At 37.8% G+C, this 26671-nt stretch overlaps 1 protein-coding gene across 2 annotated transcripts in view; it reads right to left on the bottom strand.

The window, feature by feature from the left end:
* Window positions 1-796: 796 nt before the first annotated feature.
* Window positions 797-26671, bottom strand: part of LOC135671363 (uncharacterized) — a 27567-nt gene continuing 1692 nt past the window's right edge. The window contains exons 2-5 of one of the 2 annotated variants that reach the window (XM_065179430.1): window positions 4787-4953; window positions 4401-4700; window positions 2221-2484; window positions 797-1249 (exon numbers count right to left, since the gene is read on the bottom strand). In XM_065179430.1, coding sequence (XP_065035502.1) covers window positions 875-1249; window positions 2221-2484; window positions 4401-4700; window positions 4787-4953 — 1106 coding nt within the window. In that variant the 3' untranslated portion in view covers window positions 797-874. The remainder of the gene's footprint in view (window positions 1250-2220; window positions 2485-4400; window positions 4701-4786; window positions 4954-26671) is intronic. The other variant, XM_065179431.1, reaches the window with a different exon arrangement.

Here is a 26671-nt window from a genome sequence, read left to right as displayed (position 1 = left end):
TTTTCCCATAGGTTTGAAATGAGTGTAGACAATTATTTATTTTGGTAATTTTAAGGTTTTTATAATTATATATAAAAATAATTATTTATGTTTTATTTTTCATAAATAATTTTATAAACTCTTTATAAATATTTCCTATGTCATATATTTTGTAATTAAAATTTTTGTTTGAGATTTTGATGATATTTTATTCAATTTTGACTTATTTTGATTAAAATTATATTAAAATAAGAAGAAAAAAAAAGAGAAAAGGATACAGATTCAAGCGAACCGGATTTAGTATTGAAAGGCCCTTCAAGATTGCAGGAATCGCAATCTTCATTAGCACGAGAAAGAGTTCAAAACTCAAAATTATTTATGAACAATGTGATGAATGCTAAAATAGACTTTAAATCAAAACTATCTGTACTCCTCCAAAACTCCCAAAGTATCCTGAAAATATTTTTGAGTCACCTAGTTTTCCATAAAAACTAGACAGTCCAGTCATAGAAGAAGCTATAGAAAATCACAAGATTAGCAAGTTCAACCATCACAAGAGGTCTTTGTCAGTCCGGATGATGCGATCAAACTGCATGTCATCACAAAAAAAAACATACCCAATGCACAAGACTCCCACCAATACGGAGAGTTAATGTATACAGCCTTACATTTAAATATTTAAATAGACTATTTTCGTAACTCAAATCCTAATCTCTTAGGTCGCAAAAGAGCATCTTTACTATTGTACCGAGACCCACCCTCTTTAATGCCAAAAGAAAACTACAGCAGAGAAAAATGACATTCGAAAACAAGAAAATAATCAAAGAGTATTTTGTCTATTGAAATAAAGGCATTAGTTAAGAGTCGAGAAAAACCCACTACAAGTCATATAAGCCTAATTCTGAGCAGTTAATTCCATCTTGGATATCTTCTTAACCTTCTGAGTGAGCTTACGCATGACATCTATGATCGTCAACTTCTTTTGCATCCTAAACCGGACAGCCAATTCAGTTGAATAGGATATAGCAGTCTTTAAGATGGACTCATCCTGCATTATTTTTGTGGGAAAGGATTCTAGTGCAACAACACAGAGAGCAATCACAGTTCGGAGAGCTGCAACCTCGGTGGACATTCCCAAAGGAGCTTCCTCTGATAACGACATGAGAGTGTCCAAATCGTGCCTTTGAACTGTTTCTTTGTTACTTGAGAGCAGTACTCTTAGGGCAGCCAACAAGCGGCCGTCAACCAATCCAGGGCCACCTAAAGTCACCTGAAAGAAACAAAAGAAATAAATTTCAGAAAGATCTGGAAATCGAGAATTTCCTGAAATATTTCTAAAAGAAACATATTTTAAGAAAATAGCTACAGTTTGAAAAGCCCCTTAGTTTCTGTGCTATCATTTGCAGGGATGCTAATGGTCATAAAAGGTAAGGGAACTATAAAATTTTATGAATGATCGTCAGTAACCAACAACTCCAAAAAGGCACTATTCAGCATGTCCAGGAGGTACAATGAATCTAGCATATCAAGTTAAAATAGATCATAAAAGAATGTTCTCATGTGTATCTAAGTCACTGAATCAAACTTCAGTATTTTGAGTGATTATTTATGAAATATGCTCTTACTTCCAACGTTGTAATCCACAGAAAACCCTGCTTGTAACATATCAAGAAGTACTTCCAACCAGGACTTGGCCCAGTGATTTGGTCCCCTCTTCATTTTGAAGATGTTCTATATCTGAATCCTTGTGGGGGCAGTGCTCGAATATTTAACACAATTAGTTCTCATGGTTGGATCCCCTCTCCGTTATTCCCAAATGAAATCATAAGAGAGCACCAAATACTTGAACACTGCCTCTTTCTCCAAATAGTGGATAGCTTTCTTCAATTACCAAATTATTTAATGCTCATAGCACTAAAGTTGTCAGTTTACCTCCAACATGTTATATTCATTCTCATGGATGATGGATTCCAGCCAAGCTAATCTGATGACCCTATTCAGCCTGATCCCAATGCCCAAGTCTAGTGTTAACCTTATTCCTTGTAGCTTGCCCGTGTCATTCTAGTCCTAAAATTCTTAGAACCATCCCCTGCACTCCCGCCGCTTTATGCTGATTAACTTGTGCTGTAGAAAATATTTTTACAAAGCTTCTGTTCCGCAATCTTCTTAAATTTCCATGTTCAAATGTAATATTTGGAAATTGTCTTTGAGGCTGTAAATTCATGAGTTGAGAAGGAAAACCTTGAGAAGAGCCTCATCTCCCCGTAAATTTAGGCGAGATAGTATGTCCTGCTGCCAGTCAGATGGAGACAAAAAGCTGGAAGAAGAAACTCCAGCTGCTAAACTAGCAGCATCAAGAAGAGCCTCATCATACTTCAGTTCTACATGATCATGTGGATTTGATGGAATCACAAAACCATAATCCAGAAGGAAAAAATCATTGCTTAAACTGCCATAATTGAGCAAGACATGTGTATCCTGCTTAATTTGCGTATCTGCTACAACCTGCTTGTTTGATATAAACAAAACATAAGCCTAAAACTATGGAACTATGGAAGATAATGAGCAGAACTTTATTAACTCAGTAGACAGTCCACACAAAAAACTAGCATAAACACATGCCAATATTGAGGTTGCATCCCAACATGGATAATGAGGTATAAAGATGTTTGTCGATCAATACATGTAAAGAAAATAATGCATTGTCAAATTAATTTGGAATTACAATGGAAGTAAATCCAACATATGTGTTATTGCATATAGAAATCCTTATATTCAAATGTGAATGGTCACCTAACCACTGATGTCTCAAATAGTGTGATTATGGCAGTTAATAATACCAAAAAAATAGCACGTAAAATCTTCCTTCATCTTATCAAATCTTAATGTTTGTATGCAAGATCAGGAAAAGAAAAAAATATGGAAAAGCATATAAAAATAAGCAAATTGCTTCAAGCAACATTTCAAAAAATTTCAGTATGCCAGCTTAATAATGTTATTGCAACACCTAGTAACTTACAGTAGACATGAAGGATTTGCTATAAATTCAATATAAGAATGCCATTGAAATGAGGAATACTGCCTCGTCTTTGGGACCTGTGTGCCCGATAATTTGAGCATGCATGAAATAAACATTGCTCTTTATGCATCAAGAAGGGATTTTAACAATACAGAAAGCCAGATTAATGACATAAAGATACAAAACAATAATGTAGTGACACAAGAAGAAAGAAAATACTTCGCAATGTTAGGGTTACAACACAGTGTGAGTCAGATTAATAGATTTTTGTCAAAATCAGAAATTTGCCTGCAAACCCAGTGGAAACTAGTTTCCAGGCAAATTATGATTTGGACAACAAATTCAACTTTAGTCTGGAAGTCCATGCGAATGCAGAAACCAATGTCATGATGGTCGTTGTTTTCATCCAATTGACCACTAATTCATGGGCAAATAAATTGAGGCATACACGGTAACTGTTGTTGGGTCATTGGCACAGATGAAGGTAAATACCACCCTAGATGACAATTCTAGTCGAGATGTCTTAAATCTAGAAAGCAAATAAGGCATATAATCGTCTACTTGATTGATTTTGTCACAACAATTTGAGGTTCGATAAAGACTTTTCAAGCTACAGGAAAAGAGAAGAACATGGTAACAGGAAGGAGTACAACACTGAATAGTTCTAAAATAATGGTTCCGCAGGAGTTCTTATGGTATGAATCCAGAAGACAAAAGAAAAAGACTAAAATAAGCAGAGGGAAAATGGACAAAAAAGATAACTTATAATTCAGTTCGAAAGCAGAAATACGCCAAAAATGGCCTCAAACCGGTAGATGACGTGGCATCACATGAAGGGAGATTTTCAACTATTTTCATTTACAATATCCAACTTTTGTTTTTATTATAGAACAAGCACTAGGCTTTAGAGAAATTTATCTGCATGGATTGTAAGGCATACATGACATCATTAAGGCAAAGATTACAAGTATAATTTCATTAACCCATCATAAGCATGATCTGAACTTATACATATATATTCACACACACACTCTCTCTCTCTCTCTCTCTCTCTCTCTCTCTCTCTCTCTCTCTCTATATATATATATATATATATATATATATATATATATATAAGTTTATTCATTCATTCACATACTCAAGCTCATGGACATGTGCACAAAGGTTGTTGCCTATTGAGAGTGGATAAAAACAAAAAAACTAAATATATAACTAAATCTCAATATGAAATGAAAAAAAGAAAAGCAGAAAGACTTCTTGAGAGAGAACAGCAGGCATAAGACAGATGAAACAAAGAAACTAATGATCATTGATGCATTACTAGTTCAACCAATGAGCTTCTACAAAAATGAATATCCAATAGAAGAACCTTACTGAAGTATAGAACACCAGAAGAACTTGCCTTTATTGACATGTTCTGGCTGTTCATGTTTTGCTCTTGAACAATTCGAGCATTAGGAGCAAAACTGTGATTGCACATATCAATGACCGGAAGGAGCATAGGGATGTTTTTATGCTTGTCACTGTAAAGACTTTCACCATACAACTGGAATGCTCGAGAAGAAACTGCTGACATTGCCCAGCCAAGTGAAGATGAATTTACATCTTGACCTCCAAAGGGATGATTTCTCAAGGAAACATTGTCAAGAATATTTTTTATCTCTTTCTCAAACTCAAGAAGAAAACGACATCTCTTATTTACCTGGAACAGTATAGAACATGTTTATGAGATAGTATATTGACATATATTTTAAACCTGACTGACCAGAATATATATATATCCAATACCTGATGTATTAGTGGAGCATAGTGCAAGTTCTTTATGTCGTCCCCCGAAAAGAAAATAGGTATACAAAAAGTTTCTGGCAAATTGCTGATATATGGCCACCAAAAGGAACGGGTGGTTGCCCTTTCTTGAAGAAGTTTCAAGCCCAACCTCATCGCCCATAGTTCGTCTGTCACATGCTCCCACAGGGTCCAATTTACTCACTAAATATCAGTATAGCCAAATTTGCAAAATAAGAGTCACAGGCTAAATCAAACAAGAACAATTTAAGCACCACCGAAAGTATGCATCATGCAATTACTTGCTACTGCTGCTGCTTTTTTTCCTCTCAAGTCAAACTATAAACCATCTAATGTAATGAGTAAGACGTGGTAGACTGTGGAAAAAGCTACAAGTCCTCATTGAATTTGGAAATTATATGAAATGAGGCAAATCCTTAAGCTACAGAAGATATGCATTTAATGCAGCATGAAGGAATTTAAGTCAATGCTAGTTGCAAGGATCATCCTAGTTCAGAGTCACATAGAAAGAGGAAGCATGAGCCTTGAGATTGTTGTTTGAAAGATAGAAATAGTGTTCCTTTGCTTTCTTTTTCATATACCATGGTTTCTTGTATAATTTTTCTTAGTAAACTAGAAATCTAGCCACCTTAACTGAGATCATCTTGGTCACCACTAAAAGGCATCTTTGTCGTTAATACAGGAAGATGAACCGTAGAAGTAAGCAAGGTTCTAAAGTCTAGTTCCCAAAACAGTTATAACTAGGCTTACAGCTGCTTCTCAATAATCTGGTAGTTTATTGATGCCAAGGTTTAAAGAATCAGTCATACCAACCGCTATGCAAACCACTAGTTTTCATAGGCTTACCACCCAGTATAATTATCCAGTGGTTTAAATAGGCGCTCGAGCACTCGCCTAGGTACTCGGGCAAGGCGTGATGTGAGGTGAGGCCCAAGTGCCTCAAGGGTGGACCAGGCGACGCGCTTTAGTGGTGCCTCCTGGCCGCTCGCCTGAACCTAGGCATCGAGCGCCTTGGGTGAGCACCTGGTTCAAATGAAGCAACTGAACCAGACTTTTACGTTTCGTTCGGTTCAACAACGGCTAGTTAGGTCGATTGAACTAACTAGCCAGTTTCTTTCCTGCAAAAGCCACCCCCCGCACCCTCGAGCGACCCCGAGCCATCAACCCTAGCACAGCTTCTGCCTCCGCTGACGACGCTTTCTGTAGCTACCTTCGCTGTAGACACAGTGGACCGAGGCTTCCTCTCTCGCCGACGAACAAGTCCGATGGCCTAGCCATCGTCCGCAGCTTCCTTCCACCGTTGTTGCTTCCGTGTGTAGCTCCTTCCACCGTCGAGGGAGAGGACTGCAGCTTCCTCCACCACCAACAGACACCTCTGAAGCTTCCTCCGCCCATGATGTCGTCGTCCACAATTGCCGCCGCTGTTGTTGCTGTTGTCAGTAGCTTTCACCGTTACTGTCATCTGCAGCTTCCTCCGTTGTCGCCACTGTCGGTGAATTTTTCTCTCCATCTTAACAATTCTTTTCTCCCCCTCTAACTACTGTTAATAGTAGTTTAATGTCATATTTTTATTTATATAATCATATTTATCAATTATATTATATTTTTTTATATTTAAATATTTCATAGCGTCTTGCTACGCTCGGGCAAGCGCCTAGAACCTCGAGCATTTTGGGACCTTAGCGCCTAGTGCTTTTTAAATCACTATAATTATCTTACTAACATATAGTTTGATGCAAGGATTCTAATTTCGAATAATAGCGCCCGTACCGAGCGATACGTACCGGTCCGTTGGTAGACCGATACACGAACCACCCGTTACCGGACGGTAGTGTTGATTGCGGTTGTTTTCGCTCCGTTATCACCCTAAATCAGCCGTCACTGCCTGCTACCGAATGGTATTAGCAGAGTGAGAAGAAAAGAGAAAACCTAAAGATTCGGCGCCACTCTCCCTCGACGATCTCGATCCGTCGCTACCTTCCCCCGGACGCCGTAGATGATGTCGCCTCCTCGTTTGAGGCAACGAGGCCTCGGCATCATCGGCAACTTCTGCTCATCCACGCGGGGAGAGAAGAAGCCTCGACGACGCCTTGGCGACGTCGGGGGGAGAAGCAGTTTCTTCTCCCCACGCAGGCAGAAGGAACGAGGTGTTTTTTTTTTTTTTTACTTTTTTTGCGCAGGGAGACAAAACCCTCCCCATGCGGGTTTCTTCTCCCCATGCAGGCAGAACCCGAACGACGTCGCCTTTCTTTTTTTTTCCACACGGGGAGAAGGAAACGGTTTCTTCTCCCTACGCAGGCAGAAACCGAGCGACATCGCCTTTCTTTTTTCCTTTCTCTTTTTTTTTGCGCGGAGAGAAGGAAACGGTTTCTTCTCCCCACGCAGGCAGAAACAGAGCAACGTCGCCGAGCGTAGGGAGAAGGAAACCTCCTCCTTACGCACGGGCAGAGTGCGGGGAGAAGGAAACCTCCTCCTCACACGAGCAGAGAGCGGTATACCGAAACGTACCGCTCGGTATACTTATATCATACCGTACCGAGCTGAGTTCGAAACACCGGAACAATACAAAATTATGAACCTTGGTCTGATGTAATTGTTAAAACTGCAAGGCTTCATACTTAATACCCTTATCATTTTTTTCCTAGTTTTGATAGCTATTTATTATTTCTTTCTTTCCACTCTCTCTCCCCACCAACTTTCTTTCTCTCTTTCATGTGATCTCTCTCCTCTCGTCTGCCTCCACCCTACTGTCTACCAAGGTTAGCGAAAGTTCTTTATGGGAGAGAACTCGCAAGAGAAAGCAGAGTCTCGGATCGACATGATGGGTTCTTGGGTTGACCGACTAGCGAAAAATACTAAGGAGTCCATGCAACATCTGCAAGACATCATGGCGGATCTCACGATGAGAACTCACAAGGGTTCTACATGACGGAAGGGGCAACACGCACGTTGCTTTGCCATCTCAAAGCAACCAAGCTGAATTGCTATGGGTGCAAGAGACACAAAGGAGGTTGAGAACTTCCTTTTCAATAATGGAATAGTATTTCAAAGCAACAAGTTCGGTAGGATCATCGTCGATGGTCGCAGTTGCTGTCTGTAGATTTTGGTCATTCTTCTTTCACTTTTTCGAGAAATCTCGGTGAACCATTTGCAACTACTCCCTTATATGTCTCGTCTTACAATTTTATAGTGATCCCAAAAGACATCACTTCTCTTCGAGGAAGAAGCATTCTTACTATTCTTAGACTTTTTCTTGGCTTTCAAGTAGCCCTCTTTGTCCTTCTCAGTAGTCCTCTTATTGTAGATTCTGATCTTCCTTTCGATCATTATAGTTATCTTACTAGTGCTTGAGATGTCATGAACCTTGAAGAGGCTCAATAGGGTGTTCATCTAGGCATGCAAACCAACGGTAAACTTTATCACCATCGAATAGCTATCAGGAGAGATTCCGAGTGTCATAGCTTGTCGTCAAAAACTAATGGTGTAGTCTTTGCCCAGATTGGTGTCATCCTTGGCGTAAGTTATGTCATCTTTTCCACTAATCTTCGAGGTAGACAATCAGGTAGAATTCTTGTCGGATGAGTCTTTTAAATTGCCCTCATATCATCTTTTCATCTTTGTAGGCTCACAGGTAGGTGTTCCACCATGCTAGAGCATCGTCTGTCAACTTGAGTCGCTCAAGCATGACTTTGTCTTCGCTACTATATCCCTATAGGGTAAAGTAGTGTCAAGTTGATCGAGCCATGCATCTAACATCTCTATGTTGCTGGAGTCATTGTAGGTGGGAATATCAATCCAGGCCTCAACTCGAAACGGTTGAAACCTTATCTTTGCCATCGGTTTTACAATGTCATCGTCGTCATCGCAGTGCATCTTTGGCAAACCAATTTTGGTATTTGACGGAAGATAGCTCCTTCCTCTTTGCTACACCACGCTTATCTACATCTTTTGTTATTGTGTTAGCTTAGGATCGGATCCAACCCCACATCCTCCATCTTTTGCATGAGTGATACGACTTCAGCATCAAGATCTAATGATGCTATTAGAGACCTTTCTGCCATCGTGTTGTCTCTTTTCTTCGATAATCGATGTTGCATCTCCAACTCATGAAGTTCTTCACCTGAATTTTTATATTCTTGCTTGGTGGTAACTATTCATTAATGACAATCATCGCTTTGATACCACGTGAACTGTTTGGGGAAGGACTTAATGATCAAATCCTTCAAGTGAATTTATGCCTTATGGGAGGGTTGATAGGGACATTGGAATAAGAGAAATATGAAAGAGAAAAAGGATCGAGATTGCTTTTTGATAAAGGAACCTAATCATGCAATTGCATAGAATTCGTCAGCAACAAGCTCTAACTTCTTGAGCATAATTCGAACATCTTGAGCATGCAAGCTCATCTTCTTAAGGCTTCGCTCTTGTCATCATCTCTCTCCTCTTTTTCCTCTTCTTCCAAGGGTTGCCAACCACCCTTATAGTTGTGAAGAGGGAAGACTCCTAACTAGAGGACTCTCAATCAGAGTCTTAACTCTTAGTCCCACGTAGGGACTCATAGACTTTTAATAACTAGAGGACTTTCATTAGAGTTCAACTCTTAGTCCCATGAAAGGGACTCCTAGACTTATAATTAGTGAGGTCTTCTCAAGACAAGTCCAACTCATGGTGATTGCAGGGACCAAATTGGATCTAGTGCTCCTTGGTCGAACTTGAGTCATAATACAGGCCAAACTTGGATTTGAGCTCGGTTGATTATCCATAATCACCACAAGCCTTTGAATTTTGCCACCCCTTTGACCTTGTATTCCGGATAACGAGCCTCCTCAACATTGACTGCACGATGAGGCACTTCACTATATGTTGGAGGGAGGTGATGGCAGCTTGCGCACCATCTCGCAATAACATTGTCGATCGACCCGAGCATCCTCTACAACACGCTTCTCCACCTCCTATTGCTTCTCAAGTTCCCCGCTTATGGTACCAAGACACTTCGACCATGTTACTCTGGAGTTCATCATGCTCCGTTATCAGAGCTCACATGACAGTCAAAGCCAAGGTTCATCATACCATACCGTACCGACATTTCGACCCGGGCTCGGTATGGTACCGGTGTACCGGGCGGTACATCAGGGTGTACCGAGCGGTACACCCTGGTGTATCGAACAATTTTATATTTTTTCATACTGTAGCACTGTAGCGGTACCGGGCGATCCGCGTACCGGTAACCTGTCGGACCGGTACGTACCGCCCAGCATGGGCAGTACGCTTCGGTATGGCAGACCTTGGTCAAAGCATCCTAGGCTCGGTCTACAGTCATAGCGGTAGATCTACAAAGAGTGATACTGGGCGGTACGCTTCGGTATGGCAGACCTTGGTCAAAGCATCCTAGGCTCGGTCTACAGTCATAGTGGTAGATCTACAAAGAGTGCAATGAGAAGTAATCAAATCAAAACCCAAATTAATATTGAATAAAGTAATCAACGTTGACAAGGCGATCGAAGCATCCTAGGTTTGGTCTAGAGTTAGTGGTAGCTATGCAAAGAGTGCAATGAGAAGTAATCAAATTAAAACCTAAATGAATATTGAATAAAGTAATAATTAAGGGTTCGACCATTTACTAAGTTCATGCTAAAAATTCATGTGCTTTGGCGAGAAGGGTCTCGATCAATTTGGTACCAAGACTCTTTAACAAACTTAGGTGCATGATGCCTTAGTTCCACTGTGTCGCCTATCGCTATACGTCCCATCATCAACTTTCTACTATAAGCTTCCAATTAAATTGGAGGGGACCCTCTCCAACATCAGACCAACTCAGCATCATCATGCAGAGAAATGAAGTTTGCTCGATAGGACCATAGCCCAAACACTAGGATCGATGGGCCGCCTAGCTGATCTGATGCAGCAGTTGGTCTTTGCTCTTCCTACTATCGTCGCTCCCGTTGTTGTTATTGTTGTGGTTGTAGTAGTGCGAAAGAAGTTGGGAGCTCAAGATCCTCCGCCATAATTGAGGGAGTAACTTGTACCCTGATGGTGGAGAGAGGGAGGTGCGACACTTGTTCAATAAGTTAAGGCTCTTCATTTTGCCTCTAGCACAGAGGGGTTCTCAATGCAAAGCTCAAGATTGAACATCTAGAGACGCTTGATCCCTCCGTTGTTCCCAAGTTGCTTGTTCTCCTTGGTGGGAGGATCAAGAGGGTCCAACATGCTTGACTCTCTTTTCACGCTTATTGATGGCTCAATATAGGCTATTCTAGAGATCCATGTTTGTTCAAAATGATGAAGGTTCAAACTTGAATCCAAACGAAAGAAAGGCAGAAAAAAAGGGTGTGCATACCCACCTGCGACACAGGACTTAGCTCTATGACCACGTGCCACTGCTCACTCATCTGCAGCAAGGCAGTGGACTTAGACAATGCAAGAGCATTTCTTCTCAAAATGCTCCTTCTCAGCTCTCATACAACCTCGAAAGCAGTAGCAAACCTTCGGGTGGCCCAAGACAGGCTAAAAGGCCACCCATCCTCGAAGCAATATAAAAGAACCTCCCTATCCAACCCTTATTGGAATTAGGAGCCCCTTGGACTTTGTTGTCGCGTTGGGCAATGAGGAAGCTAACCATCTAAAGCAAATGTTGTAGCACGAGTGCAATATCAACACTTCCAACAAAGGAAGCAAGATAGCGCTAAGAGTTCAATGCACTGGGCTCGAGAAATCTTCCAAAACTGAAAGACTTCCAAGAAAGAGTGGAGGGCAATTAGGGTCCCACCTTCGGTGTGCTCGTGTATATGCAAAAGTAATGATTCGACGAATGGGACAAAGCTCGTACTCGGCCAAAATATGAAACACCAACCCAATATTCTCTAAATTTGAGACACTTATGCACGAGTAGGAGTTAAGAAGTCTGCCCAGCCAACATCGAGAGGAGGCAATAGGATCGACGACTGGTATAAAAGTCCCAATCAAGAAGAAGAGGAAGACATTTCAGGTCATCAAAAGTGGGGTTCTGAATCCACATAGTATTATTAGCTTGAACACAAAGCGACAAAGGTAAATTATGTGAATGGCACAAGCTATCGCGGACTATGTCGACACCAACACAAGTCAAACCGATCGTAAAGAGGATTCTCGACACCAAGGTGTGATCAAATCAGCCATGAAGCATCCTATAGTTACAACATGACCGAGTTGACCATAAAACGCCTAACGACGATAAAAGGCCTTACGACAACACTACCTAATTGACCATAAAGCATCGTACAATTACAGCATGGTTGAATCAACCATAAAGCACCACATGGACAGCAGTTGACACATCATCCCTATCTAACTGACACCATGCTAACACATCATCTTCACTTGGCCGAAATGTTGACCCCATTCAGCCGACATATGTAGGATCAAAACCTACAAGGTAGATAGCATAGCGCCAACAAGGAGATCAACTTAGCTCCATGTGGTATGCCATAGTTGTGTAGTCGTTACTCCATATCACCAAGTTTGACACAACACAACTCCACAACTTTATATCAATGGCAGAGATTATGGCAGAAATTATTGCTCCGATTATGAGATTTATTTTACCATAATTAGTATATTAGCTGTGTATATATTCTTACTTAAAATAGATTATCAATAATCAATGTATTAGTTATATATATATTCTTACCTAAAATAGATTACACAACAATTCTTATTTAATGGAAAGGATCCTCAAGAGGAGGTCATTCAGCTATTTACTCAAAACTTGTCATAGTATCAGAGCCAGGTTCTCAAATCCATAACTGAATATTCGAATTACTGTCAGCTTTGCTTCTTTCAAAGTTTTCTGGTCTGCTTTCATTTTTCTTATTCTGAGTTGATTAATTTATGATCAACAACTTTGCTTTGAGATTATTTTTGGTCGATCAACTTGTGGTTGACAGCCTTGCATTGAGATCTCTGCATTTGAATTTTTTTTTTTGAAGAATGTCTACAGAGAATCTTTTTGGAAGAATACCTACAGAGACTTTGACTATCAAATTTACAGGAAAGAATTATGCAGCATGGGAATTTCAAATCAAAATGTTTCTGAAAGGGAAGGAGCTTTGGAGTCACATTGACGGGTCTTCTACTGCTCCTAAAGATGATTACGAACTTAGCCAACGGGAGGCAAAGGATGCTCGAATTATCTCTTGGATTTTAGGATCTATTGAAGCCCATATGGTGAACAACTTATCCTCCTTTGGTACAGCTAAAGAGATGTGGGATTATCTGAAGCGCATATAACATCAAGATAATAGTGCGAGACGATTTCAAGTTTTCAACTACAACTCGAGATTAGTAACCTCAGTCAAAGTAATCTCTCTATTGAGCAATATTATTCTGGATTTATTAATCTATGGAGCAAATATTCTGTAATTATCTATTCTAAGGTACCTAAAGAGGCCTTAGCCGACCTTCAGGCAGTTCATGAAGTTAGTAGGCGTGATCAGTTTTTGATGAAACTGAGACCAGAATTTGAAGTTGCTTGGGTTGGATTACTGAATAGAAATCCGGTTCCTTCTTTGGATGTATGTCTTGGCGCATCTAAGGAGACATCTGAGATTGTCAATGCTGCATATGCTGCTCAAGGGAGGAACCGAGGAAAGGGACAAATGCAATGCTACAGTGCAAGGAGTTCGGGCATATTGCCTGCAATTGTGGTAAGAAATTCTGCAATTACTATAAGCAGAATGGACATAACATCCAGAAAACTGGCGAGCCCAAGCTTTTCAAGATGCTGTTCCATACCCTAACATTATTGGTCCTACATCTACAACCACTAGCACCAATCAATCTGTTATTACTCCAGAAATGGTCCAATCAATCTGTAAGACTGTTTCTTCTCCTTGGTTTGTTGATTCTGGAGCATCCAATCATATGACTGACTCACCTGATTCGTTACATAATCTACGGCAGTATACTGGTACACAAAATATTCAGATTGCTAATGGCAATAAACTTCCAATTACAGCCATTGGTGATATTGGACCTTCTTTTCGTCATGTATTTGTCTCTCCTGGGTTGTCTACTAGTTTAATTTTTATTGGTCAGATGGTGGATAATAACTGTGATGTACATTTCTCTCGTGGTGGTTGTCTTGTGTAGGATCAGGTGTCGAGGAAGGTGATTGCAAGGGGGCCTAAAGTAGGAAGATTATTTTTGTTACAATTTACTATTCCTAGAACTGTCTTTGGCTTCTATTATTGTTGAAAATAAGGCTGAAGTTTGGCATAGACGATTGGGCCATCCAAATAATGTGATTTTTTCTAATTTAATGAAGCATGGTTTCCTACCTCATCCCAATATACAGGTGATCTGTACTTTCTCCTACCTCATCCCAGTATACAGGTGATCAGTATTTTCTTCCATAAAGAGCTTCAAATGGGGCCATATGTATACTAGAGTGGTAAGTATTATTGTAAGAAAACTCAATTAGGTGCAAGTGCATATCCCAACTTCCAGCAAAGTCCAAAGCACATGCTCTTAAGAGGTCTTCAAGAGTTTGTATTGTCCTTTCAGATTGGTCATCAGTTTGGGGGTGAAAAGCTGTACTAAACTTTAACTGTGTGTCCAGATATTTTTGTAGACTTCTCCAAAACTTAGATGAGAACCTTGGATCTCTTTCTGACATAATGCTAACTGGCACCCCATGATATCGAATAATCTCTTTAATATATAAGTTTGCTAGTTTATCTAATGAATATTCTTATTAACAGGGAGGAAGTGAGCAGATTTAGTAAGTCTGTCGACTACTACCCAAATTCCATTATATCCTTTTCTAGTCTTGGGTAATCCTATCACAAAATCCATAGTGACTTGCTCCCACTTCCATTCAGGAATCAAAATCCTTTTCAATTTTCTCATAGGTATTCGATGTTCTGCCTTCACTAGTTGGCATATCAAACATTTAGAAACAAACTCTGCTATATCTCTCTTCATATCATGCCACCAGTAGTTTTGACGTAAATTCTGATACATCTTGGTAATCCCGATATGGATATTAAATTTTAATCTGTGTGCCTCCTCCAATAATTGCATATTTACTGGATGGCTTTTGAAAACACAAAGTCAGTTGTGGAATGTAATAGAACCAAGGTCTGCCATACCGAAGCGTACCGCCCGTAACGGGCGGTACGTACCGGTACGCAGACCGCTCGGTACCGCTACAGTGCTACAGTACTATACTGTAGCACTACTACAGTATAAAAAAATATAAAATTGTTCGGTACGCCCTAATGTACCGCCCGATACACCGGTACCGTACCGTACCGAGCCCGGGTCGAAACGCCGGTACGGTACAGTATGACGAACCTTGAATAGAACCATCTTCAGATTGGAGGAATTCAGGTCTAGATCCTTGAGCTATCTCCTTAACTATCATCTGAAGATATGCATCTTCCTTCTGACCTTCTTTAACCTTTTCTACTAAATATGATTGTGTCATCAAACACGCAGGAAAGCCTTTATTTGTCTCCGATAAAAGTTTTAAATTAGAAATCTGCCAACCCTGTCATCATAGAATTCCTTTGAATATTCATAAAGGCTACAAGACTAGAAGTATTTCTGCTTAAGGCATCAACAACTACATTAGCCTTTCAAAGATGGTAATAGATATTAAAATCATAATCCTTTAGAAAGTCCAACCATCTTCTTTGTCTCATATTTAAATCTTTTTGTGTGAAAATGTATTTGAGACTCTTATGATCTATGAAGATTTTAAAAATTTATCCATAGAGATAATACCTTCAAATTTTCAGTGCAAAAATAATAGCTGCTAGCTCTAAGTCGTGAGTATGATAGTTCTTCTCATGAGGCTTTAATTGCCTAGACGCATAAGCAACTACCCTCTTGTTTTGCATTAGAATACAACCAAGCCCTTGTAGTGAGGAATCACTATACACTACAAAACCTTCTCCCGCTGAAGGAATCACCAAGATAGGAGCACTAGTTAATTTCATCTTCAATTCTTGAAAACTTTGTTGACATTTATCATCCCACACGAACTTTATATTCTTCTATGTCAACCTGGTCAGGGGTGCTGCTATTTTCGAAAAGCTTTCTACGAATCTTCTATAGTATCTAGCTAAACCCAAGAAACTTCTAATCTCCGAAACATTAGAAGGCTACTTCCATTTTATTACAGCTTTAATCTTGTGAGTGTCAACAGATATACCAGCACTCAAAATTATAAGAACGAGAAACATAACTTCATTGAGCCAGAAATTGCATTTGCTTAATTTGGACTTCCAGAACTATTTTAAGATGATGTTCATGTTCTGCTTTGCTTTTGGAGTAAATCAAGATATCATCAATGAATACAATTACAAATTTATCAATATAAGGGTGGAACACCCTATTCATGAGATCCATGAAGGCAACCGATGCATTTGTGAGTCCGAAGGGCATTATTAAGAATTCATAATGATCATATCTTGTTCTAAAAGAAGTTTTTTGTATGTCTCCTTTCCTTATCTTCAGTTGATGATACCTGGATCTCAAATCAATCTTTGAGTATACCTGAGTATCTTGAAGTTGATCAAATAGGTCATCTATTTGGGGAAAGAGATATTTATTCTTTATGGTCATTTAGTTGAGTTGTATAATCGATGCATAACCACATGGATCCATCTTTCTTCTTCACAAATAGGACAGGGGCATCCCAAGGTGATACACTAGGTCGAATAAAACCCTTGTCCGAATACTCCTGGATCTATTTTTTAACTCCTCCAACTCAATTAGTGTCATTCTATATGGGAGTTTAGAAATATGTGTGATGTCAGGTAGAAGATCAATTGTAAATTCAATCTGCCTGTTTGGTGGCAGTGCAAATAGATCTTCAAGAAAAACATCTAGAAAATCTCATACAATGGGGATGTTCTTTAATACTGGCTTCTTAGATTCTTCTCCAGAAATGAAGGCCAAGTACCCCTGACATCCTTTTAGTAACAGTTGGGTAGCACTCAAGGTTGAAATAATAGAATGGAGCTTTTCTTGAATCCTAATGAACTTGAGAGGTGGTTGATCTAGGGGTAAGAAAGTAATAGTCTTTTGGAAACAATCGACACTTGCATGATATGCTGAAAGCTTGTCCATACCCAAGATAGCATCAAAATCTTGAAATTCAAGTAAAATAAGATCTACTAGCAAATCGTGACTTTCGATAGTAATAATACAGTTCTTATATATCTGATCAACTATCAAAGAGTTTCCAACTGGTGTTACTACCATTAACGCATTACTCATTGTCTCACGATTCCTATGTAATTTTATAACAAAATAGGATGATATAAAAGAATGTGTAGAACCAGAATCTATAAGTACAAATGCAAGCATACCACAGAGTGTGAGGATACCTTTAATAATAGATCCCGAGGCTTCAGCATCTTGGTGGGTCAATGCATAAACTCTCACTTAACCTCCCCCTTTGGGTCCTAGTTGTTGTTGTTCAGTTGTTTGGGGTCGAGCTCGACATTTATGTTGCTTCCGCAGGCAATCCTTCGGCATGTACCCCAGTTGTTGACAATAAAAGCATACACACTATCCCATGGGGCATGAGGTGGAAATATGATCTGTCTTCCCACATCTTATGACGACTTGATTACTAGGAGCTCCTGCCTGCTGATGCCTAAACTGTTAGCCCTTGCCTTTCTTTGAGGGTCCAGAATGTGATCCCACATACGCAGATGGTGCAGCACTAATAGGTCGTTTTCGATCCTTTGTTTGTTGTAGTTTATTATCCAACTTCTTCAAAACTAGAGCTTGATTTAACACTGCAACATATGTTAGTAAAATCAATACTGCAACAGACTTTTTTAATTGGTGATCGAAGTCCCCTCTCAAAATGACGAGCTCTTTGATTTTCATTGAAAGCAATATGTGAAGAGAACTGAGCCAAATCAGTGAAATAATGATTATATTCCATTACGATTCTACTTCCGTGGTGGATGCTAAGAAACTCTTGTTACTTCTCAAAGCGAACTGAATCAGGAAAGAACTGCTCATAAAATGCATCCTTAAACTGCTCCCAAGTCACCACATTATCTCCAGCCTCTAACATTCTCCTTTTTTAGGTCCACCAAGTGTCTGTCTTCCCTTCCAAAATGAAAGAAACGAAAAGCACCTTCTGATTTTCCCTACATTCGATAATTTCGAATATATTCTCCACTTGACGAATCCAACGTTCAGCAAAGATTGGATCTGGTTTGCCCTCAAAAATTTATGGTGCCAATCTCTTAAAGTGATCCAAGGTATTATTTCTACCCCACGGAACTTCATCTCGCTCCTCCTGACGCTCAAAGTATCCTCTAATAGCATTGAGGACTCTGTGTACATGATCTGGAGCATTGACGGGTGCTGGAGCAAGAGGTGCACTCTGTGAACTCGAAGAAGCTGGCTCATAATCAGTGACAAGTGTACGTGAGGACTGGGTTTGCTCTACGATGCGTGGAACTTCCAAGTTAATGTTTGCTCGAACACCTCTCCGAGTGCATAGACCAATAGCATTGCGACCATGAGCACCCCGAGCGGTAGGATCGTATTCTCTGGAATTGGCTCCATTACTCCTATAATATGTTAAAGACAAGCATCGATCAAAGTCAATCAAGGGACTTAAATACCTACAGACCCTAAACCATGCTCTGATACCATAAAAGATATCACATCGTGGATATTTTTTTCAGAATCACATCTTTCTACACATTCAGAGCCAAGTAGATAAACATCACTTTATTCATAATTTATAAACATTTATTACAATTCATTTATTCGTCAAATCACAAGTGGAAAAGTAAACATAGTGATGTTAACTCGATGAACCATCCAAGTGGCTCTACCTAGCGGTAGAGAAAGGTACGCTCTCCATTAGAATCTGATTTAGTACTAATGGGAGGCTGCTCAGAAAATCAAAAACAAAGAAAATTCAACAAAGCTAAGTAAGAACCCCAAAAGTTAACTCAAAATAAATACATGATCAAAAATCAATCATCCCAGCATATATCAAATACCCGAAAAAGCACTTCCCCAACAGCAGATGGAGAGGCTTTATCCTACAGGATGAGTTTGTGTTCTCCCAACAGCGAATGGAGTAGTATCCCTCATTTGCCAAAGTGGGGACACGTTCCTCCCAACAGCGGATGGAGGAACCGTCCAACCGTCACGTCTGACGGCCCGCTAATCTCACTCAGGTCATGTCTATATCGAGATGAAATAACACATTTAAAACATCTCTTTCAAACATCATCAATATCAAATAATACCAATTAGCTCTCAATTGACTTAAACTCTAGTTCAATCGATCCAATTGAACTCGATTTACTATAACCTAACTGAACCGATCTCTAATCCTCATTTAACTGGTCTAGAACCACCTTATACTAGTATAATTTAGACTAGATTAGGTTCAATTTAGGTTTAACTGACTTGAATAAGTCAAACCGATTCGGAATCACCCTGAATTGATCTAGACTAATCAAGTCTGGTTTAATTCAATCGACGTTTGGGCTCAAATTCAACAATTACATAATGTTGGAATAGGTTGGGTCGACCCATATACTGGTCAACTGCACTGCACATAACTGTACATGCATCACAGTAGGCTGGGCCAACCTTGGCCCATGGACTGATCATATGCATCGCACATGACTGCCAATGTTGGGCTGGGTTAGTTTGTGGGCTAGGGCCTAACCCGCAAGTTAGGCCTAGCCTACGGATTGGGCTTAGTCTGCTGACGGGGCCTAGCTAGTGGGTTGTGGCCTGACCTATGAGTTGGACCTGGTTTACAAGCTGTTTTAACCCTATTCCTATCTAATTTCATCAATATCGAATTACGACAATATATATTCACTAATAATAATACATTAAAACATAATAATATATTAAAGAATAAGATTGAATGATAAACTTCAGTACAAGGAAATGACATTTTTAATTCAATAAGAATTAGAAATCATACTTTCAATACATATGATATGAATAATTTCAACATAATCCAATTAAACAATAAAATTATAAATCTTAAAAAGGATAAAAAAATTTTAGATAATATATTATAATTTAACAATAAAAATTTTTAAAAGATGTCACCTTATTTTGTGACATCTTTTTATGGTATCAAAGTCATGTTAAATTTTCAGATAATATATTATAATTTAACAATAAAAATTTTCGAGTTAATAGTTTTTATATCACCCTATTTTGCTCTGGAACTGCATAAGAATCGTGAGACAATAAGTAATGCGTTAATGATAGTAACACCAGTTGGAAACTCTTTGATAGTTGATCAGATATATAAGAACTTTATTATTACTATCGAAAGTCACGATTTGTAAGTATATCTTATTCTACTAGAATTTCAAGATTTCGATTCTATCTTGGGTATGGACAGGCTTTCAGCATAACATGCAAGTGTCGATTGTTTCCAAGACTATTACTTTCTCACCCCTAGATCAATCACCTTTCAAGTTCATTAGGATCCAAGAAAAGCTCCCTCCTATTATTTCAGCCTTTAGTGCTACCCAATTATTAATAAAAGGAAGTCAAGGGTACTTGACCTTCATTTATGGACAAGAATCTAAGAAGTCAATATTAAAGGACATCCCTACGGGATTTTCCAGATGTTTTTCCTGAAGATCTACTTACACTGCCACCAAACAGGCAGATTGAATTTACAATTCATCTTCTACCTAGCACCGCACCCATTTCTAAACCCCCGTATAGAATGACATCAAATTGAGTTGGAGGAGTTAAAGAAACAGATCGAGGAGCTTTTGGACAAGGGTTTTATTCGACCCAGTGTATCACCTTGGGATGCCCCTGTCCTATTTGTGAAGAAGAAAGATGGATTCCTATGGCTATGCATCGATTATAGATAACTCAACCAAGTGACCATAAAGAATAAATATCCCCTTCCCCAAATCGATAACATATTTGATCAACTTCAAAGTACTCAGGTATACTCGAAGATTGATTTAAGATATGGGTATCATCAACTGAAGATAAGGGAAGGAGACATATAGAAAACTGCTTTTAGAACAAGATATGATCATTATGAATTCTTAATAATGCCCTTTGGACTCACAAATGCATCGGCTACTTTCGTGGATCTCATGAATAGGGCGTTCCACCCTTATCTTGATAAATTTGTAATTGTATTCACTGATGATATCTTGATCTACTCCAGAAGCAGGGCAGAACATGAACTCCATCTTAAGTTAGTTCTGGACGTCCTAAGACAAGAGAAACTATATGCCAAATTAAGCAAGTACAATTTCTGGTCAATGAAGTTATGTTTCTCAGTCATGTAATTTCGAGTGCTGGTATATTTGTTGACCCTCACGAGATTAAAGCTGTGATAAAATGGAAGCAACCTTCTAATGTTTTGGAGATTAGAAGCTTCTTGGGTTTGGCTAGATACTATAGAAGGTTTGTAGAAGGCTTTTCAAAAATAACAGCACCCTTGATCAGGTTGACACAAAAGAATATAAAGTTCATGTGGGATGATAAATATCAACAAAGTTTTCAAGAATTGAAATAGAAATTAACTAGTGCTCCTATCTTGGAGATTTCTTTAAAGGGAGAAGGTTTTGTAGTATATAGTGATGTCTTACTACAAGAGCTTGGTTGTGTTCTAATGCAAAATGAGAGGGTAGTTACTTATGCGTCTAGGCAATTAAAGCCTCATGAGAAGAACTATCCTACTCATGATTTAGAGCTAGCAGCCATTATTTTTGCACTAAAAATTTGGAGGCATTATCTCTATAGACAAACTTTTGAAATCTTCACAGATCATAAGAGTCTCAAATGCATTTTCACATAGAAAGATTTAAATATGAGACAAAGAAAATGGTTGGAATTTCTAAAGGATTATGATTTTAATATAAACTACAATCCTGGGAAGGCTAATGTAGTTGCTAATGACTTAAGCAGAAATACCTCCAGTCTTGCAGCCTATATGAATATTCAAAGAAATTCAATGATGACAGAGTTGGCAGACTTAAAACTTAAACTTTTATTTGAGACAAATAAAGGTTTTCTTGCGTGTCTAATGGAACAATTATATTTGGTAGAAAAGGTTAAAGAATGTCAGAAGGAAGATGTATATCTTCAAATGATAGTTAAGGACATAGCTCAAGGATCTAGACCTGAATTCCTCCAAGCCGAAGATGGTTCTATTACATTCCACAACCGACTTTGTGTTCCCGAAAGCTATCAAGTAAAGATGCAGTTATTGGAGGAGGCACACAGATCAAAATTCAATATCCATCTCGGGACTACCAAGATGTATCAGGATTTACACCAAAACTACTGGTGGCATGGTATGAAGAGAGATATAGTAGAATTTGTTTCTAAACGTCTAATATGCCAAGAGGTGAAGGCAGAACATCAAGTACTTACGAAAAAATTTTAAAGGATTTTGATTCCTGAATAGAAGTGGGAGCAAGTCACTATGGATTTTGTGACAGGATTACCCAAGACTACGAAAGGATATGACTGAATTTGGATAGTAGCGGACAAATTTACTAAATCTGCTCACTTCCTCCCTGTTAACAAGAAGTATTCATTGGATAAACTAGCAAGCTTATATATTAAAGAGATTATTCAATATCATGGGGTACCAGTTAGCATTATCTCAGATAAAGCTCAAGGTTCACCTTTAAGTTTTGGGGAAGTCTACAAAAATCTTTGGGCACACAGTTAAAGTTTAGTACAGTTTTTTACCCCCAAACTGATGGCTAATCTGAAAGGACAATACAAACTCTTGAAGACCTCTTAAGAGCATGTACTTTGGACTTTGGTGAGAGTTGGGATATGCACTTGCACCTAATTGAGTTTTCTTATAATAATACTTACTACTCTAGTATACAGATGGCCCCATTTGAAGCTCTTTATGGAAGAAAGTGCAGATCACCTGTATACTGGGATGAGGTAGGAGAACGGAAGCTTTTGGGACCTTAATTAATTCAAAAGATACTGATAATGTTCGAATTATACGCCAAAGATTATTAACAGCTCATAATCGTTAGAAAAGTTATGCAGATCGAAGGCGAAAAGATCTAGAGTTCAAAGTTGGTGAGCATATCTTCTTGAAAGTATCACCAACCGAGGGAGTTATGAGATTTGGTCAAAGGGGAAAGTGAGCCCCTAGATTCATTGGCCCATTTGAGATCTTACAAAAGGTTGAGCCTGTGGTGTATAGATTGGCATTGCCCCCCGTTTTGGCTAGCATCCATGATGTATTTCATGTGTCTATACTTCGAAGATACATCAGGGATCCATCACATATCATATCTTACCAACCTCTACACCTAAGAGATGATGTCACTTTTGTGGAACAACCAACCCAGATCTTGGAAAGGAAAGAACATATTCTTAGGAATAAAATTATACATTTGGTAAACATTTATTGACAACAGCATTCAGACTAAGAGGCAACGTGGGAAAGAGAAGAAGATATGCAAAAGTAGTATCCTCATCTATTCTATTAAGGTAAGCTAAATTTAAGGACCAAATTTCCTTTATGACGGGAGAAATATAATCAAATCAAATATTTAATTTATGAATCAACTTTTATTTCCTTACTTGCTTTTGTAATTTATGAAATATTAATCTTATTTTCTTGTTTATCATTGTGAATTAGAAAATGACTATTAAGCATTTCAAATAAGGTAATATCATATTTGTTAGTATATTAAATAAAAATACTTCATATTAAATAAATACAAAAATTAAGAAAATTTTCCTTTAATAGAGGCTCACCGCATCCGATTTAAGGAGAGGAATTTCTCGCTTTCGTTCCTCACCTAGCTGAACCCAACAGCAGGAGGAACGAGGAGTTACATCCTGTTGAGGATAGGTAAGTTTCCCTACCTTTCTTGAAAATAAAAGTTCTTATTTTGAATCCTTAAATGTTGAAATTTTTGTAGTTTGAAAATATTTATCAATCCTTTTAATGTCAAAATATTTATTATTGGATTAAAATATATTGTCTAAAGTTTTTAAGGATTCTTCAATCCTTTTTAAATGTTTTTATATTGGATTTAAACATATTGAAATTATACATATTTTATGTATTGAATACATGATGTCTGATTTTTCATATTTGGATTAAGAATGTTATTTTCTCGTATTGCAGTTTATATTTTAATCATATCTGGATTAAAATATACTATGAGTAGTTTAAAAAATATATATTTCTTAATCCTTTAAATGTTAAAATTTTTATTGTTAGATTATAATATATTATCTAAAAAATTTTATCCATTTTAAGATTTAGAATTTTATTGTTTGATTAGATCATGTTGAAATTATTCATGTCATATGTATTAAAAGTATGATTTCTAATTCTTATTGAATTAAGAATATCATTTCCTTGCATTGAAGTTTATCTTTCAATCTTATTCTTTAATCTGTTGTTATGTTTTAATGTTTTATTGTTAGTGAATATATGTTGTCATAATTCGATATTGATGAAATTAGATGGAAATAAGGTTAAAACAGCTCGCAAACCAGGCCCAACCCATAGGTCAAGCCATAGCCCATTGGCCAAGCGCAGCCAACAGACTAGGCCCAACCCGCGGGTCAAGCCCTTGCCTGTAGGCTAACTCAATCCAGCCCAACATGGGCAGTCATGTGCGACGCATATGACCAGTCCATAGGCCAAGGTTGGCCCAGCCTGGTGTGATGCATGCACAACTATGTGCAATGCACATGACTAGTATATGGATTGGCCCAGCCTAGTCCAATGTAATGTAATTGTTGGATTTGAGCCCAAACGTTGATTGAACTAAACCGGATTTGATTAGTCTAGATCAATTCAGGGTGATTCTGAATTGATTTGACTTATTCAGGTCAGTTTAACCTAAATTGAACCTAATCTACTCTAAATTATACTAGTCTATAGTGGTTCTAGACCAGTTAAATAAGGATTATAGATCGGTTCAGTGAGGTTCTAGTAAATCGAGTTCAATTGAATCAATTGAACTAGGGTTCAAGTCAATTAAGGGCTAATTAGTATTATTTGATATTGATAATGTTTGAAAGAGATATTTTAAATATGTTATTTCATCCCAATATAGACATGACCAATGTGAGATTATGTTATTTCCCTACCGAGGGCTGGTAGGACGATTCCTTTCGGGGATTAGCGAGCTATTAGACATGACGGCTGGACGGTTCCTCCATCCACTGTTGGGAGGAACATGTCCCCACTTTGGCAAGTGAGGGACACCACTCCATCCGCTGTTGGGAGTGCAATATGAGTTTTCCTTCATCCGTTGTTAAGAGAACACAAACTCATCCCGTAGGATAAAGCATCTCCATCCATTGTGGGGGAGTGCTCCTTTAGGTATTTGATATACGCCAATGGGATGATTGATTTTTTATCATGTATTCATTTTGAGTTGACTTTTAGGGTTCATACTCAGTGTTGCTGAATTTTCTTTGTTTTTTATTTTCAGAGCAGCCTCCCACTAGCACTAAATTGGATTCCAGTAGAGAGCGGACCTTCCTCTACGGCTAGGTAGAGCTACTTGGATGATTTTTCGAGTTAACATCATTATGTTTACTTTTCTACTTATGATTTGACGAATAAATGAATTGTAATAAATGTTTATAAATGATGAATAAAATGATGTTTATCTACTTGGCTCTAAATGTATGGAAATATATGATCCTGAAAAAAAAAAACCAGTATGTGACATCTTTTTATGGTATCAGAGCCAGGTTAAATTATAATATATTATCTGAAAATATATTAGGCCTAGCCTACAGATTGGGCCTAGTCTGCTGGCTGAGTCTAGCCAGTGGGTTGTGGCCTGACCTATGGGTTGAGCCTGATTTGCAAGCGGTTTTAACCTTATTCTTATTTAATTTCTTCAATATCAAATTATGACAACATATATTCACTAACAATAAAACATTAAAACATAACAACAGATTAAAAAATAAGATTGAAAGATAAACTTCAATACAAGAAAATGACATTCTTAATTCAATAAAAATTAGAAATCATACTTTCAATACATATGACATGAATAATTTCAAAATGATCTAATCAAACAATAAAATTCTAAATCTTAAAAGAGATAAAAAATTTTCAGATAATATATTATAATTTAACAATAAAAAATTTTAAAGGATTAAGAAATTTTTTTAAACTACTCATAATATATTTTAATCCAGATAAGATTAAAAGGTAAACTGCAATACGAGGAAATAACATTCTTAATCCAAATATGAAAAATCAAATATCATGTATTCAATACATAATACATATATAATTTCAGTATATTTAAATCCGAAGAAAGCTTTAAAGAGGATTGAAGAATCCCTTAAAAACTTTATATAATATATTTTAATCCAACAATAAATATTTTGACATTAAAAAGATTGATAAATATTTTCAAACTATAAAAATTTTAACATTTAAGAAATCGAAATAAAAAAATTTTATTTTCAAGAAAAGTAGGAAAACCTATCTCTCCTCAGTAGAATATAACTCCTCGTTCCTCCCGTTGTTGGGCTCAATTGGGTGAGGAACGAATGAGAGAAATCCATCCCCTTAAATAGGAGGAGATGAGCCTCCGTTAAAGGAATTTTTTTCTTAATTTTCGTATTTATTCAATATGAATTATTTTTATTTAATATACTAACAAATATGATATCATCCTATTTGGAATGCTTAATAGTCATTTCCTAATTCGCAATGACAAACAAGAAAATAAGATTAATATTTTCTAAATTACAATTGCAAGTAAGGAAATAAAAGTTGATTCCTAAATTAAATATTTGATTTTATTACACATTCATTACATAATGATGCAGAAGAATGTGTTATATTTGTATAAATTG

Source organism: Musa acuminata, unplaced genomic scaffold (genome assembly GCF_036884655.1).
Source record: "Musa acuminata AAA Group cultivar baxijiao unplaced genomic scaffold, Cavendish_Baxijiao_AAA HiC_scaffold_1139, whole genome shotgun sequence".
NCBI lineage: Eukaryota > Viridiplantae > Streptophyta > Magnoliopsida > Zingiberales > Musaceae > Musa > Musa acuminata.
The sequence above is the reverse complement of the archived record's forward strand: the minus strand, read 5'-3'. Positions and strand labels throughout refer to the sequence as shown.